This window comes from Nanorana parkeri, unplaced genomic scaffold (genome assembly GCF_000935625.1).
Source record: "Nanorana parkeri isolate BGI_ZX_2015 unplaced genomic scaffold, ASM93562v1 scaffold251, whole genome shotgun sequence".
NCBI lineage: Eukaryota > Metazoa > Chordata > Amphibia > Anura > Dicroglossidae > Nanorana > Nanorana parkeri.
Window position 1 is genome coordinate 1,552,592 of NW_017306519.1, and position 17,195 is coordinate 1,569,786.

The 17,195-nt window shown below is 41.9% G+C and overlaps 1 protein-coding gene across 1 annotated transcript in view; it reads right to left on the bottom strand.

Annotated features, from left to right (window-relative positions):
• The window catches only part of PNPLA7 (patatin like phospholipase domain containing 7), a 143,450-nt gene that overhangs the window by 57,508 nt on the left and 68,747 nt on the right, over nt 1–17,195 (bottom strand). Inside the window, exons 16-18 of the mRNA XM_018556766.1 lie at nt 6,080–6,143; nt 4,728–4,896; nt 909–1,091 (exon numbers count right to left, since the gene is read on the bottom strand). Coding sequence (XP_018412268.1) covers nt 909–1,091; nt 4,728–4,896; nt 6,080–6,143 — 416 coding nt within the window. The remainder of the gene's footprint in view (nt 1–908; nt 1,092–4,727; nt 4,897–6,079; nt 6,144–17,195) is intronic.

The window sequence follows — 17,195 nt, forward strand, 5'->3', positions numbered from 1 at the left end:
TATCACTGGAGCAGAGGAGGCGACAGGCTTCAGGGACTGGACTATCAGCAAGCCGGCCCTGCTGTCCAGGTAAGTATAACAAAAACGAGCACTTAACCCTTGCAGTGCGGGGGTAGCCTCACTGCAAGGGTGAAGAACATTTTTGCCAGGAGAGTGCTTTAAATAGCAAGTAATAATTTACAGACATTATATACTATTAGAGAATTCTAGTGTCCACAAATTGTTTATGGTAATGGCAGAGTTGCTTAGATCTTTAATGCAATATATTCATTTTGTTTCCCTGGTAAAATGTAGTTTGTGACCAGCGCTCTAGGAGACTGGCTTTATTTATCTATTACAGACATTTATTTGGAGCTGACAATTAACGCAATGCTTTACACACAGCACATTCACATCGGCCCCTGACCTTGAGGTGCTTACAATCTAAGGCCTCTATCTCATATACACACACATATTAGGGTCGATTTAGACTGAAGCCAATTAACCTTTCAGCATGTCTCTGGACGAATTAGAATGGTGGAAAGTGGCGCCCATTATCCCAATGGAGATGTGTCAATAGGACAGGGTAAATGCAGCAGGCTTGCTCTGTATGAGACTGTGTTGGTGGCAAACATCACAGTGGAAGGGGCTTGGAGAACAGTGAAATAATAGCTGGTCATTCCACCACAGTGTTACTAAGGTTAATTTTGACTCAGGGGCAATGGAGATGATATTGATGTTTAGCAGGTTGTGTTATATAGAAGTGTAGGTGGACTGTGGATGGTCCGCGGTGAGGCCCTGGAACTGAAGTGATTAGATCACATCTAATATTTGCATTTACCAATAAATATTAGTGAACATAAACCAGCTAATATAAATCACAGAATGTTTGGCCCTTTTTGTAGCACTGCTCTTGTGCAAGGTCTTACCAGCTTTGGTAGATTCCTCTTGGAGAAGACACGGTGAGGACAACTCAGGTGGAGATGGCCTGAACACCAGCTCCTCATATTGAGCCATTCAACAGTACGAGAGGGTGGCGGGCCATCTTCCTTATGGAGGATGATCAGTTGTTTCTGGGCCCGCACAGCAGTGTTTTCAAGCATCTTCTCCAGCTGAAACAGAACAGAAATATTTATGAAACATGATGAATCCACAATTTCCGTAGGACAGCAGATCACCGATTCGTTCATGCCATTCAGATCTATTTATACAATTCATATAAAAGCAACAAAACACAGCAACTAAAGTTTATCTATAGCCAAAAAATGTTTTCCGATAGCGTGGGGAAAAGTTAGAAACTTTGTCTTGTTTTTATTGCTGTCTTTATCCCCACTGTTCAGCTGGCCAAAGTTACCAGGACAAAAGCCAATGGTTGTTACAGTAGGTAGAGGGAAATCTTCTATTGATGTCCCCTGGTCCTGTGAAATCTGTCTAAAGCTGGCCATACACCACAAAAAAATCTTGAACCTCTGACTGCGGTGGTCTTAAATTCGCTGTGATAGCCTCTTTAACAGAAGCCTGTCATGGGAAAAATACAGACATTACCATACTTTCTGAAAATCTTAGATACCTGGCAATCTTGCTGATCCTTCAACATTCCAATGACCAAGAACAAGCATGCAGCTAATTAAACCAGAACTCCTGGTCTGTCTGCTCTTTTAAGTTCCATATCTCAAACAAATATTGAAGTCAAAGAATCGGCAAGAAAGCTAGGCAATGGCATTCAGAAACTTGTCAAGATTGCCAGCCTAAGCATTTCTTTCAGAGTAATGACAGGTTTCCTTTAATTCAAAGATGTTTTTAACGTATCTGGTGGCTAGGTGCCCTGATAAAAACCTGTGTAACATTTGTCATTCGTAAACTCGCTAGACTGGTAGACAGCATAGATGGATTTAAAAACCCTGAGCTGCCTACTGATAGTCTCTGCATGTCTGGGCAAGAAGTCTATTAAAAAGGAAATCAAACCAATATTTGAGACAAAGAATTCCAAGGCCATCAATATCAGAGCATGGTACAGGTTATCAAGAGCGCTGTGGCTTGGCTCTGCCACCACGTCTTCTCAATGACAGTCAGGTCTCCTTATTTTGCTGCTTTGTGTAATTATCTATAAATATGAAGACTTGCTATGCGGAGCTGCACAGGAGGGAAACTGTAATTACAAACTAAACTAAGTACAAATAGGATTTATTTTCTGGAAATGAATACAGATCTGCAGCTGGGGTCGGTACATGTTCAAGCACAAGAGATGAAATGAGGTGCTACATTACAAGAAAATCAGCTTAATACTTTATTGTAAAACAGGGATTATTATAATACAACACCCTCTATATGAATTGCCTGTGGCGCTACCTATTAAATGATATCTGTATCAACAGCCTGTTCTGAACATGTTGTTTATACACTCTAAGCTCAGTATTCACTTTCAAAATTCCAAACATTGTTTATCAAATCTTCTACTTTCAAATGATCTTTTGTCTTACAGTGGGTAAGGTTTTATTACGTGGGCTTGGCGTTTTGTAACACACAGTTAGCCTAACATTTCCCCTAGGATTCACGTATTCATGCCAGGCGGCTGACGCATTAATATTAGAGAAATTAAAATAAGAACAAAATCTGAAGTCATTGCTAACAGCAAGAAACCACCTAGACTAATCCTGATTGGTTGTCCATTTTGTGACAAGTTGGAATGCTGTGTCAAATCTTAATAAAAACAGAATGCAATGATTTGCAAATCTCATAAACCCATATTTTATTCCTAATAGTAAACATATAAAATGTTTAAACTGTTTAAAATTTTACCATTGTAAGAACAAAATAAAGGAAATTATTAAATTGATGGCAGCAACACATCTCAAAAAAGATGGGGAAGGGCCATGTTTACCAGGGTGTAGCATCCCCTCTTCTTTTAACAACACTCTGTAAACGTCTGGGAACTGAGGAGACCAGTTGCTGGATTTTTAGGAGAGGAATGTTGTCCCATTATTGCCTGATATAGGATTCTACCTGCTCAGCAGTCCTGGGTCTTCTTTGTCATATTTTTTGTTTCAAGATGTGCCAAATATTTAAATATTTTCAATTGGTGAAAGGTCTGGACTGCAGGCAGGCCAGTTGTCATAGATGCAGTATGCGCTTTAGCATTGTCCTGCTGAAATATGGAAGCCTTCCCTGAAAAAGACATTGTTTAGATGGTAGCATATGCTGCTCTAAAACCTGGATATATCTTTCAGCATTGATGGTGCCTTTCCAGATGTGCAAAAGCTGCCCATTCCATACACACTAATGCACCCCATACCGTCAGAGATGCAGACTTTTGAACTCTGCACTGATAACAAGCCAGATGGTCCCTCTACTCTTTAGACTGGTTGCCCATGGTTGCCAAAAAGAATGTGAAATGTCAATTCATCTGACCACTGAACAGTTTTCCAATTTTCTACAGACCATTTTTAATGAGCGTTGGCCAAAGATGACAGCGGCGTTTCTGGATCATGTTCAGATATGGCTTCTTCTTTGCATGGTAGAGCTTTAACTTGCATTTTTGGATGGCAAGGGTGAAATGTGTTCACAGACAGTGATTTGTGAAAGTATTCCTGAGCCCATGCAGTGGTGCCAATCACAGAAACATGCCTGATTTTAATGCAGTGCCGTCCGAGGGCCCAAAGATCATGGGCATCCAATATAGCGTTTCGGCCTTGTCTTTTGCGCACAAAGATTTCTTCCAGCTATTCCTTGTAAATGGCAGCTTTTTGTTATCCTGTCCCAACTTTTTTGAGACGTGTTGCAGCCATCAATTTCAAAATGACCAAAATGGTACATTTTCTCAGTTGAAACATTTGATATCAAGTGAAGCAGATGCTATTCTTGTTGCTCTATGTAATGTTTTGCAGTTACAGTACAAATTGCAGAAACATTTTATATAAATGTTGAAATATTTATACAGGTATGGGCTTGCTGTTATGGTTTTTGTCATGTTCACTTTAACAGTTAATGGACCTTTATTTCTTCTAAAAGTATCTTTCATCTGGACATCTTTTATCAAATGTCAAGACTACAACTGTCCACTGGCTGGAAATGAACGTTGCTTAATTTGGCCGTTTTCTTCCAGTTCAAGTGACTATTTTCTATCTATCGCAACAGACAACTTTTGGCACCACCAGGAGGTGAGAAGCCCTTTGCCGAGCACAAGTGTTCCTTCACAGAATAATCCAGTGCTGGAGACATCTTTTCCCTCAATGACAACATAAACATTGAAAATTCTTATAACTCAAATGTTCATGTTTACACATAAGACAGTGATTTGATAGTCATATGGCGCCTGGCATGTTTTAGTAATTGAAATATATGGCTTCCTTACTATCGGTTGCAATTTTCTCACTGACACTAATGAATTACAGACCTCACTAAATTTCACAGCTGAAATTAGAGGGCCACACACCTGTTGTTGGCTGTAGAAATAATGACATTTAATAAGTTGGACACACACATTGCAATGTGATCGTGCAACATCTAGACTTACCAACAGCTATGTAGTGCAAGTGCCTACCTATATATTCCATTATAAATTATTAATGTATACTGGACAGGGAAGGTTATTGCAATATAAAGTTATTGGATGATCTAGGAGATTGCACAGTCAGGCTGCAGAATTTGTGGCCAGTACTGACACATTGATACATCAGTACCAGCCAATAAATTATAACTTCAATTACAGGGCAGCATACTGCATAGAGTCCATTCAATTGGGCACTTACCTCTCCAACAGTGGGTTCCTGCTCTCCCAGCCCAACAATGAGGATGCAGTCCGCCTGGCGTATGCAACGCTGGGTCCATGGTGTAAGGCAGTAGTCGGACTGATACAGGACAATCCGGTGAATGTCCTCTTGTTGGCCCAGCCAGCTGGACAGTCTGTACTCATGTACACTGCAACACAATTTAAGCAGCATTTTTAACACAGCGGATACAAACCAAACTACATTCTTAGCCACCAGCCATTGTACCCAGCTCAGTGTACCGTCCCATAGATGAAACCACAGGAGTGCCCATAAATGGTGCAAGAAATAAAAACCCTTCTAGGCTTCAGTTTTCTCAGGGCAGTTGTTCCTCTTTGACAAATATTTTTGGATAGCTCATTCTTTTGGTGGTCTTATCTTCTAACCACCATGTCATGTATATGGTTCTCTTACCATCTGCACATATGGAAAATGTAAAGCTGAATTTCAGTGGGCAGTAACTGTTATGGCTGTGCCTGCCAGTTGCACACCTCTTGATATAATCCAATTGACTGGTATGTAAGTACCATAAAATAAATGAAGAATCATCAGGCATGTGGCCATGTCAGCTCCATCTTCCTCCTTCTTAAAGCTGGCTTATGGGGGGATTGAAATGGAGACAAAATATGTAACATCAATGTGACAAGTTAATCCGAAAGATATACCGCCCTTGACAATGCCCATGCACATTAACTCCATCTGCCCCTATTATTCTCAAAATGACTGTGGCTTTGTGAATGGTGGGTGATGGGTGGAGTTGGATCTAGTGTATGGGCAATGTCATGGGCAATGCATCTTCCTGACTGATGTCCATGATGCAGCGTGCACTGTAGTAATAACAACACCCCCAGAGGACCAGAAGTGTTTCTTTGACAATGGTGGCACTGCTGATGGTCTTCACTGATGTTTGGGTGTTATGCAGAACTGAAGTTCACCAGCTGTAATGCATCAGGGAGGGGAAACAGGAATGTTCAAGAGGGCTGGATTTCTACAATAGACTCAAGACATAGAACTGGAATGGGCATAACCAGGTGAAGCTGGAGTTCAGCTTTAAGTTTGCTGACCCTAAAAGTTGGTGCCAGGAGCAGAAAGCCACAGTGCCCAAAGGATAGGGTTGAAATGGAAATGTTTTTTCCCACCCACAGGATACCACCATCTGTCATAAGAACCTTCAGAATGCTGTTAATGTAGGCAAGAAGGAGAAATATGAAGAAAGAATGATTACAGGCAGCCTGATGCCTGATCGATACAAATATATAGACTGATTCTTGTAATATAGAATGGTAAATATTTTTCTCATGTGAGATGAAATAAAAATTAAAAAAACTACAAACCTATCCAGAGCAGCTGATCCAAGGCGCTGCTTGATATTGTCACTGGTAAGTAACAGAGTGGGCCCTGAGGGGAAAAAAATAAGAACATATAAAATAATACATAGACCTTAGCATATACGTTTCTCATTCAGTTATGGAGGACCTAGAATATATACGGACAATGCATTAACCTGCCTCCTCCAGAAGCGAAGCAAAATCTTGGTTCAGGCATCATCCAGGGCCAGCATCTACTTCCTAGTGGTGGATGGCTGTTCCGGGATAACGCACAAACCATGTAAATCCTGGTGCCTATGCAGTTCTTGGCTGTGTTCACAAATGTTTCTCACAGATCAGCCATCAGCTGCAGCCTCTCACATTATTTGCTACATAGGTACAATGTACAATTTTAGGCCTCGTTCACACCAGAGACCGTGCGTTCTGGCCCAATTCTGGCCAGAACGCACTGCATCACATTGCGGCTGGCTCACTATGTTGTGGGGTAGGAGTGCTGCAAGCACTATTTTGTTCGGACCGGACCACAGGCATAATGTGCCTTGCGTTCTTGCGCTGCCAATCGCATTGCGGCCGGAGGGCGTTGCTATGGCGCCATTCACGTCAATGGACCGCCATGCCCCCTCCTGCCCAACAACATAGTGAGCTGGCCGCAATGCGATGCAGTGCGTTCTGGCCCGAATCGGGCCGGAATGCACGGTGTCTGGTGTGAACAAGGCCTTCGTGATCTCTGGGGAATAAAAGTCTAAGGAAATACTCCCTGCTATCTGCAGGCAAAGACTAAAACTCAAGGACTGCTATAAGTTTGAGCCTTTTAAGCATGTTTTACCATTGCTATATGTTGTCAGGGATTCATAGCCCCCAACTGTCTCTCCTTTGGACTCAAAATCTTCCATCTGACCACTAAATTACTAGATTCGTTATCATCAAATGCTAGTAAAACAGAACTGAAGTAGCAAATAAAAATCACCAGTAGATTAAAACAATCTTTTTTTCTTTTTCCCTGCATTTTTATGATCTGAGAACAGGCATGTGACAGAGGTGTGCCCTTTTCAGTCATATTTTGTGCTAAAAGATGTCACTCTTTCCTGTCTCAGAGAGTTGGGAGGTATGGGGTTGTATTCAGAAAAGATTTGTAAGGTTACTGAAAGGTCCACTTTAATGAGCAGTGCACAACATGCAATAGCCGTTGGCAACCATACAGAAACCTTCCATTAGTCTATCTGTACTAAACAGCTTGAAGCTAAATAGTTGTAAATACCCGAGCATCACTGATATTTGTGCAACATTATTAAAACAATTGCAAAAAAACAAACACCTGCCTATTAGTAATTTTTGAGGAAAAAGCAGCAAAAAGTACACACAATAATTGTCAAACTGAATTATGATACACAAGTTAACTAAAATGACCTTTTTGTTAACAAGGCAATGCGACAGAGATGCACTGCTTTATGTAAAGAAAAACGTGGTAACCCGCAGACCCCAAATTTTCATGAGAACACAAGAGAAACATGTAATCTGCCATGAATGACTTCTGCCTGGCTGTCATGCTGATCCATTTGGCTTTGATACAGAGTCACTAACCCAGAATAGATATATAGATAAAGGACTTCTTGGCTTGCTCTGACATTCCTGGTCTGCATACTTGCTCTGTGCCAGCAACTGAAAGTATTAAAGCCCGAGGATTGGTATAAAGCTAAGCAAATAGCATTTTTAAATATAGGTAATATAGGGAAGTATAGGTTAAATATAGGTAATCAATGTCAGCCCCCTATTTGCCTTAATAGGTATCTATAGTCAAAAACTAAAGATAAATATGTATTTTTATATTCAATTTCCATAAGTTCTATCTCACTTCTCATAACCATATAGATCTAGACGTTTGTAAACTTACTTGCCCATAGGATGTACTTCCTCAACGCTCTGACAGACTTTCTCTCAGTCTTGAATTTGCACTTCCTTCTGTCATACCTCTCACAGAGCCTGCCTTCTGAACGACAATTCAACATCTGAACAACGCAACATTATTATTGCTTGCTGGAAGCAATGCATGATGGGATATGTTGTCTGGAGAAATTGAAATTGCATCACATCAAGCAGCGGGGAAAGAGACACAAAGCTGACTTGGAATTGAGGAAGTTATTGAAAGTGATGGGTAGACAGAAGGCAGCACTCACTACATGAAAGGGATTTTTTCAAGTAAGCTTTAATTGCATTATCAAAAACAACTCTAGTATGTATTCCTATTACAGTGCTGATGTTATAATAGGATGGCATGCTCTTGGACTTTACAACTAATCTTTTTATCTAAAAAAAATTAGTTGAAATCTAAACATGCCTCTAGACATAGACATGAACCGTCCTTTCTTAAACAATACTATCTGCTGGTTGCGGCATTAACAGGTACACTTGAACCATGGTCCACGACACATATTTATGCCTATGATGAGGGTCAAAGGGATAATGTGCTCATGCTCAAATTATTCTGCACACATTTTGCAGTAGCCGGATCTTCCCACTGTCATCCCATGTCTATAGCAAGGCTGAGGTGCTCTTCTTAGAAGATATTTTGCCTTTCCCCATTTATAAACAATCACAATAAGACACACGACATTGTGGATTCATCCGGACAACAATAGTAAGTCAGCCTGGTGTTTAAATGCACCACTGCAGTTGATCTTCTCAGAGTGGCAGGTCTAATGTGCATCTGCAATATTGCAGACACTAGAAGGGGCAGTGGATATTGTGTATCCGCCTGTGTAATCTTCTGGTGCACACCAGCCTCTCTGATCAGCTTAACTCCACATACATGAAAATTATAATTGCAGTAAATGGACCTTTTAGTCCCTGGTAAAGATTATCCTTGACCTACATTTCACCTACAAGCCCATATCCTGGAAATAACTTTTTATTCCTGCCTCAAGAACAGAGGCCCAGTAACCTCTCTTCATACGGCAAGACAACGGGAACAAGAAAAAATAAGAGGAGCGTAAAGATGGCCATTCCCAATCTGTCATATTTAATAAAGGTCTATAAAGGCCATAAAGTATCCTTAAAGTGGACCAGTAAGCAACCAGCTAAACGGACAGCTGGAATACTATATGAATGAATACTAAAGTATGAACGGTCTTCTCGACTAAGAGTGTTTGCAATTCTCTTCAGCCACTTATCCCATCTATATATTATTGTCACACAGGACAGAGAGGATTTGACCTTACTGACCTTACTGACCTTACTTTCTCTGCTGCAGAAAAGCAATACAGCTTGGTCAAGGACCTCAGGAAACCTGTTATGAGAAAAATACAGAAGATGCCATTGTTGACCTCTTTCTGAATATGCTACCTTCATGGCTGTAATAGAGTTCAAGTAAAAGTTTTTTTTTTTTTGATGCAGCCGAAAATTGTGCCATAATTTAGTATAAAATAAAGTAATTAAAAACAAAAAGCATAAATGTCACTCTTGACTGTTTAGGTGCAGCCGTGATTTGGATAAAAGGATAAATCTAGCACTGTACATGTTGTACTACTTACACAACATAATGCACATATTTGCACCATCTCAGGGCAAACAAAAAAAAAGTACCTTTGCAGTGCAGGGTAGCCCCAGTGCAAGGGTACTTTTTTTTTCTTTTCCCCCCGTTCCCCTGGAGGTCAGTACTGTCCTCTCCTCCCCCAGCAGTTAGTAAAATGTTCCTCGGTGTCCATCACATCTAAAGTAGGGTATAAATGGTTAGAATTTCGTACCAACGAGGTCGATTTTGGAACGTTTGTTCAAATATCTATGAATTAATGTGATGTAACCAACAGACGAAAACTACCATAGTAAAGAGAATTTCTGAAGGCGCATGTTAGAAAATGTTTCATGAAGGAAAACAAAATTCTAAACCTGTATTTCAGAATTCGATCGTTCTTGATTGAAAATATTCAGTGAGGTAGTAATGCGCTTGTGCAAAAAAATAATGATCTGATATCACTCTTAAACAATCGGTTTTGAATGAAAAATATCTTTTAAATAGTGTTGGTTTCATTTGCTATGACAAACGAAGATCCGTAGAATGTTCGTACAAAATTCTAACCATGTACACTCTACTTAATCTAGGTTCAACAGACCTGACTATAGACAGAGAGGATTTCAGCGGTCATTAGACCGCCAGAGGCCAGGGGACCGCTCTAGCAGCCCTGAGGGAGCCGGCGGGAATGAGGATCAGGTAAGTAAATCTGCTTTACCTCAGCCCTCTAGACAAAACACTTAAAGTGACACTAAACTCAGGAGTTAAATCTTAAGGTACTTCAATGCACTTTTTAAACTATTAACAAAACTGTCTTATTTGTGCAACACTCGGCTATAGACAGGGGCCGGCCTTAGGGGTGTGCGAGCAGTGCGGCCGCACAGGGCGCCATGGCAACAAGGGCGCCGTGCGGCCGACACAGCTCGTCCTGGGGGCGGCTTCACTCTCCAGCTTCAGATGCTGGAGAGAAGCTGATGAAGCAGATCTGTGCTTCCTCAGCTTCTTCAGGGGGGTCCTAGGTGACATTAGGGGTCTTGGAGACCCCTGATGTCTCCATAAAGAGGACCTGTCACATATTTTGCTATCACATAAGGGGGTTTTCTAACCCCCCTATGTGATAGCAATAAAGTTTCCCCCCCAAAAATGTAAAGTTACAAATAAAAAAGAATTACATTTTTTTTTAAAGTCCCCCCCATACATACACGCATGCAAACAGGCGTCGGGTGCGCATACATGTGAAAACGACGATTTCGCCCATTACGCCACACATGTTACATATCGCCGCGAACGTCGGAATGAGAGCAATAATTGTAGGGCTATCAATCACTGATAACACTAAACTGATGAGCGGTAAAAGCTTTTAAAGCGTCACCTATGATCAATTTTGGGCATGGTAATTTTTTGCGATTTTGCGGGTGCACGCAATTTTAAAGCATGACATGTTTGGTGTCTATTTACCCGACGTGACCCCGTCTTTTTATATTTTACCAAAAATATGGGTGATAAATGGGTGTGGTTACTGGGGGTGTGGCCACTAAAGGGTGTGGCCACTGAGGGGTGTGGTCACTGAGGGGCGCTGTAAAGCTTTCTCGCACAGGGCGTCTAAAGGCCTAAGGCCAGCCCTGGCTATAGAACCTTTAAATCATCTCTGAATTAGTGCTGACACTGTCCTTCTTTCTGGATGGTGGCTACTTTTATTCCCTGTGTATGTTGTAAAGTAGCCAACGCTCTAAGCTCACGCCTGTGATGGACTACAATCTTATGTTTAGTTTACTCATTTGTATTGAATTTATAGTCCATCACAGGAGTGAGCTTGGAGCGGTGGCTACTTTAAAACACAAACAGGGACCATGGGGAATAAAATTAGCCACCTTCCAGAAGGTAGGGCAGTGGCAGCACTAATTCAAAGATGATTTGGGGATCTACAGTTGTGTGATGATCAGATAAGGTACAGTTTTGATAACAGTTAAGGCACAAGAATGCATTTTTAAGATTTAACTCCTGAGTTTAGTGTCACTTTACCCCTAGCAGTGCGGGGGTAGCTACTTTTTTGTTTGCCCAGAGACAGGCTTTACCCCTTCCTGACCGATGACAGAATTATTCCATCACAATCTTTCAGCTAAAGACCGTTGACGGAATAATTCATGCAGAAAAATGAGTGCTGGTCCAGGGCTGATGGGGTTTGTGCTAGTGCTGGGTTCCCCAATGTCCGAGGCAGACCCTCAACAGCAAATTAGGGAGTCCCAGCACTGTGATAGCTAATCTCAGAGCTGTTACAGCCACTGATGCGGCTTGCAGCTCACTGTGTTGTGGAGCTGCAAGCCAGGTATGTGTGCTACAAAAGTGATACAAAGTATCTCTGAGGAGAATACAATGTCTCCACAGAATACTAAGTATCCAAACCTCTGTATATATAAAAAAATAACCCCTTAGTGCCCCCTAATTGGAAAAAAAAGTTTTAAACAGTTTTTAAAAGTGTTCAAACAAAGCAAAAAAGTAAAAAAAAAGAAAATATAGTAGGGAGGAGGTCATTAAAGTTAGGAGACAAACATACAACATTCTAAAATTGTTCCACCCTAAAACTGTGACCTATAACTCCCAAAATAAACTGTACTCCCAGACATATGATATACCCTATAAATAAGGACAAATATAAGAATTTATTATTAATTACTTTCTGTTCGCTACACTATGTACACATTATTATTGCCAAAACTGTGAAAAATGTGGGTTTTGTTTTGCATTTTGTTTGTATTTTTTTTTTAAAGAATTGATATATGCACAAGTCACATCAAGCCCATTTTGTTCTTTAAAAAAACAGTATATAATATGTGTAGGTACAATGAATGAGGAAGATGGAAATTAATATTAAACAAACGCAATACAAAAATGGCAAATATTTTCTGAAGCTGTGTTACTAAGGGGTTAAAGAAGCACTGCGGGAAAAGAGCAAAATGCACAGTTCAAATAGATAAATGTTAGCTGGTTGAGCTGTAATTCTGTTTTGCCATTCTTGTGACTACATACCCCTGCCACCCTGCACAGCCAGGAAGATAAGAATTGAGAAGATAAGAAATCACCAGCACTCCTATGTCTCTTCTTCGCTTCCAGATCTATTTTGGCAAATTAATCAACAATAATCATCTCACCCAGAAAGCAGGGATTTGCCGTGATGCAGAGTTGTAACAGACAAAACTGGCAGAACAGAATTGCAAATTCTTTGGCAGGTAAATCAGTTTCCTTACATAGACTTCACCCAGGGCCAGATTACCGGCGAGACGACCAAAACTGATGAGCTGTAATTGTTTTTAATGAACAACTTATGTAGTGTTTGGTGATCGCGATGTTCTGCTGTTTAGTAAGCGCATGCAATTCTGCAGCTAAATATACATGACCTTAGATCTAGCAATGCAGTTGCAATGTACTGCTTTGCCCCAACATCATCAAAAGAGTTTACAATTCATCAGAGAATAAAGTGGAAAAACATTGGTGTGGCACTGTTCATATATTACTGCAAAGTGTGACCAGGGGAGCCCACAGTCATTTGCCTGCCTTGGGCCTTGTTTGGTCCTAATCTGGCTCTAATTATACTAGTGTACTTTGAAATGATCATTTGTTTTCTTAAACACACCACAACAAATTTTATAATATCTATTTATGCAATTCATATATATAGCAGGGACGTGCGGTCAGGGGAAGCAGGGGAGGCAGAGCAGATGTCTGAAGCTGACAGCTTTTTCTCCATTCAGATCGGCATCTAACAGGTTACACAGCGGGGAAATTCTCCACGCTGTGTAACCTGTCATGGACGGAGCGCCTCGGCAGTGAGGAGCAAGTGAGGCACAGGTAGGCTCCTCCCTGTCTCCTCCTTTACACTAGCTTGGGGGCGGGGCAGGACGTGCTGGGGCGAGGCTGGGGTATGCCTCAACAGGAGCAAGAGGTACCGCACGTCACTGATATGTAGTTAGCTGTTTTATCTAAGGCCTCATTCACATGGATGTGAACAGCAGTACAGAGTACATGTCTATGCAGAAACCTGTGCCTGGGAGGAACAGCTGGTGCATGTAGCCGTGTGTAGTTGCCTAAACAACACAATGACAGGACGCCAACTCGAACTTGCACATCAGTACAGGCACAGAAGCACTTCCTTGGATGCAGACTGTCCAAGTTCGTGCATCCGCACCTGTACTGCTTTGCATGTAAATGATGCCTAAAGTTTAACTTTGGAAATACTATAAAATCTTTTAAATAACAGTGTATACGAATATTGTTTTAATATATAAACAGAATACCTGCTTGTTTATAAATCTTGCTCCAGCATTAAAATCTGATAATTGTGCCATTGGATTTAATTGTGCTGTATGACAAGCAGTGACTCTCTTGATTACACAGAATGCGCAGTATGGTGACAATGACTCTAAAGGTGCATTGGACATTTAGACTTCCATGAAAGCGACTGACACACTGGATATTCATATAATGGAAAGGGACACTTCTAAGAACCGTAAGAATGACATTTAATGTGACAATTGCTCTCCTCTGGCTATCGACACAGAATCTTCAATACACAAGCATTAAATGTCACTATCGCACGCTGTCACATCACCTCTGAGGGAACAATGTCAGTGATCTGTATCAGAGTTGTCTGGGGGTTGCTTTAGGGTGAAATGGCTGGAACATGTTCCTAAGCATGCAAGGCTGCCTCTGTCGACAATGACAGTGTTAATCTTTAAATACGTCAGCGTGAGACTCACTGGGCGGTAGATTGCATTAATATTACATGGGCATCTAATTGGATAGGAGCAAACAGACACCTGCCTCACCCCGTGAAGCTGGCACCATTTAGAGATGCAGGATGTTCTTGCAGCAGATATTAGTCGTGCTGAGCCATGGGCGGGAAGACTGGCCACAAAAGGAGGATGACGACAAACCGATTTTAAAAAAACAGTGATTGCTGGAATGAAAAGGATTCAGACCACTCTGCACCTAGAATTGGCCCCTTTGATTGGACGGTGGTGGACTGTCAAATAAAAAAAATGTTGGCTGTACTGAGTCGCTGGCAACAATTGTGCCAAAACGGGCCACTGATTTTGGATGATGATCACTTGATGGAAAAAAAAGAAAGAAAGAGACAGTGATCACTAGACCACTTGACAGCTAGAATTAGACAAGTTTATTAGATTGCAGCTGACTGCAAGTGGAATGCTCATGTGCAGTGACCCGAGAGAGCGTCCATGCATGCGCAGGTACAATGACTAGAGAGGCTCAAGCAAACATTGTAGAACCAAAGCAGAAGCCCAAGCAAAATCACCAAGCTCCCACGACATTGGGAAACAAAATGCAAACCCTATACAGCTGTAGTGGTGGTTCAGAAGAAGCGCTGCGGCCACCACATGCAGACAAGAGGGGAGTGTCAGATAGGATCCAGGGGAACATGGACCCTCCAAACAGACTTCACCCTATCGGTGGGGATACTCCCTAAGGAGTTTTAATGGACATGGTTCCACTGAAAGGATGCTCCGTAGCCCTGTACCTGTAAAACACTCTGCAGCTAACTCACACATTTCACAAAAGTGTCTAAGAGAGCCTCAGCAGAGCCCAGTGGCCACCACATGTCTTCCTTACATGGGTGTCTTCTGAGTACAGCCTCTGTGGCTATGCCTAGGATCTGCAGATCCATAAAGCTGCAAAATGAGCTCTTCTGGCTCCCCAGTGGCCAATCTCCTGAAGGCAGCAGCATACCTCAGGCTGGGTTCACACCTAGGTGTATCGAATATGCGCGTTTGTCGCGCGTTTCTGAGGGCTACCTGGCCGTATCCCAATGGATACGTGCGGTAAATATGCCCCAAAGAAGCTCCTGTACTTATTTGGGCGTAGGGCATTTTGTAGCGCGTGCATACGGCCTGTAATACGCCCAGGTGTGAACCATACCCATAGGAAATAATGGGTTTTCGGTGTTTGAGCGTTTTGCAGAGCGTAGGAACGCGCTACAAAACGCCCAGGTGTGAACCTGGCCTCAGTGTCTCAGACTTATAGACATTCAAGCATTTACATTTATAACAAGCAGTAAACTAGGTTTATAATACAACCTCTGCAGCTGCAGGTACCATGGAGCAATTCATGCCTAATGTCACAGCTGAAACACTTTGTACTTGTGACTACAGAGGTCAGCGAGAGCTTGTTTCAAAGTGTCTTTAATGCTTGGTGAGAATATGTCAATACAGAAATGTCCATAAACTGGGTGCAGTTATTTTTAAAGCCTAACTTGAGCCAAAAAAATGGTTTGTGTTGGTTAGTGTGGGGAAGGGCTAGCATCCATTAGGTTTTAATTGCTGTTTGGAACTCCATTGGAGATGTTGCCCCTCATGTCCTGTCTATGTCTGGGTCAAAGGGACAGCAAGTGATAATACATGTCTGCAATGGAGAAACACAGCAGCAAAAACACTTTTTTTTAGTAGAGAAAGAGAAAAGGATAGACATCTTGCAGGCTTGTATTTTTGTGTCTTCATATCCCAGTAACCTTCATTCCCTTCATTTCCTAACCCTTTAAAATGTTCTCCACCTGTCCTGGCCATTCATAGGCTTAGCTCACAAAGACCCAGTTAACAAAGTCTTTTTGTATTAGCTATATATTATGTTCTGTCTATGCTGCACTGAGAGAGTATTACTGTATGCGGAGAACGGCTCTGAGTCACATCAGGAAATAAGTGTTGCTGTGAGATGATATAAAGGTATGGCAAAAACACAGGGGAACCCTAAAAGCAGGAGAAGCAATGTATTAGTAAATTAGTTTTAGTAAAACGTTTTAGCAAAGCTTGCACAAGACAACAAATTCTATTTTAAAGCCAAACTCCAGGGACGTAAGAAAAAACAAAAAACAAAACACAGTCACGTCCAGTTATGAATTCATTAAAAAAGAAACTTGAGAAATATGAGGTGATTGATTTTCATTCAACCTCAAAGTTCGAGCCGACGTGTGACAATGAAACTGTCACACGTTGGCTCAATAGATCGGGAAGTGAGCGAACACATACCGTCGCTCGCTCACTTCTCCATCACCTCCCTGCAGAAAGCCATGACTGTCACTCACGGCTCCCTGCAGGGATTCTCCCCTTCCTGCTCCGATCCTCCACCGCTGACTGGCGGAATGGACGGGGGCGGGCACAGCTGGCTCTGCCTCTAGATAGGCAGAGCCAGCTGTCACTCACACAGCTGGGTGGATCTCGACAGTAATGTCGGAATCCGTCCCGGCTGCAGCGGTCTCCGTATACCGCGAGCTGTAGCTTGCGATATAGTGAACTTTGGGTCACGGGAGAACGCTAGTATATGTCCTCCCGTGACCCTTAGGAGAACTATGGGGAAAAACACTTACCTCCATAGTTCTCCTTTAAGTATGGATATGAAAGCTTAGCACTCTAAGCAAATCAGAGTTCTGTTTCTTTGCACAGTGCTGTCAGTCTAACAAGAGGAGAGAGCACAGAGATGACTTCATCATCGTGCTGCTGCTCCTCCCCTGATCACTTATGCTTAGGTATGATTTTTGACCAAATCATTTTGCTCAACTGCAGCAGAGAAAAGTCAGACCAAACTCTTAAAGTCCAACTCAGGCAGCAGGAG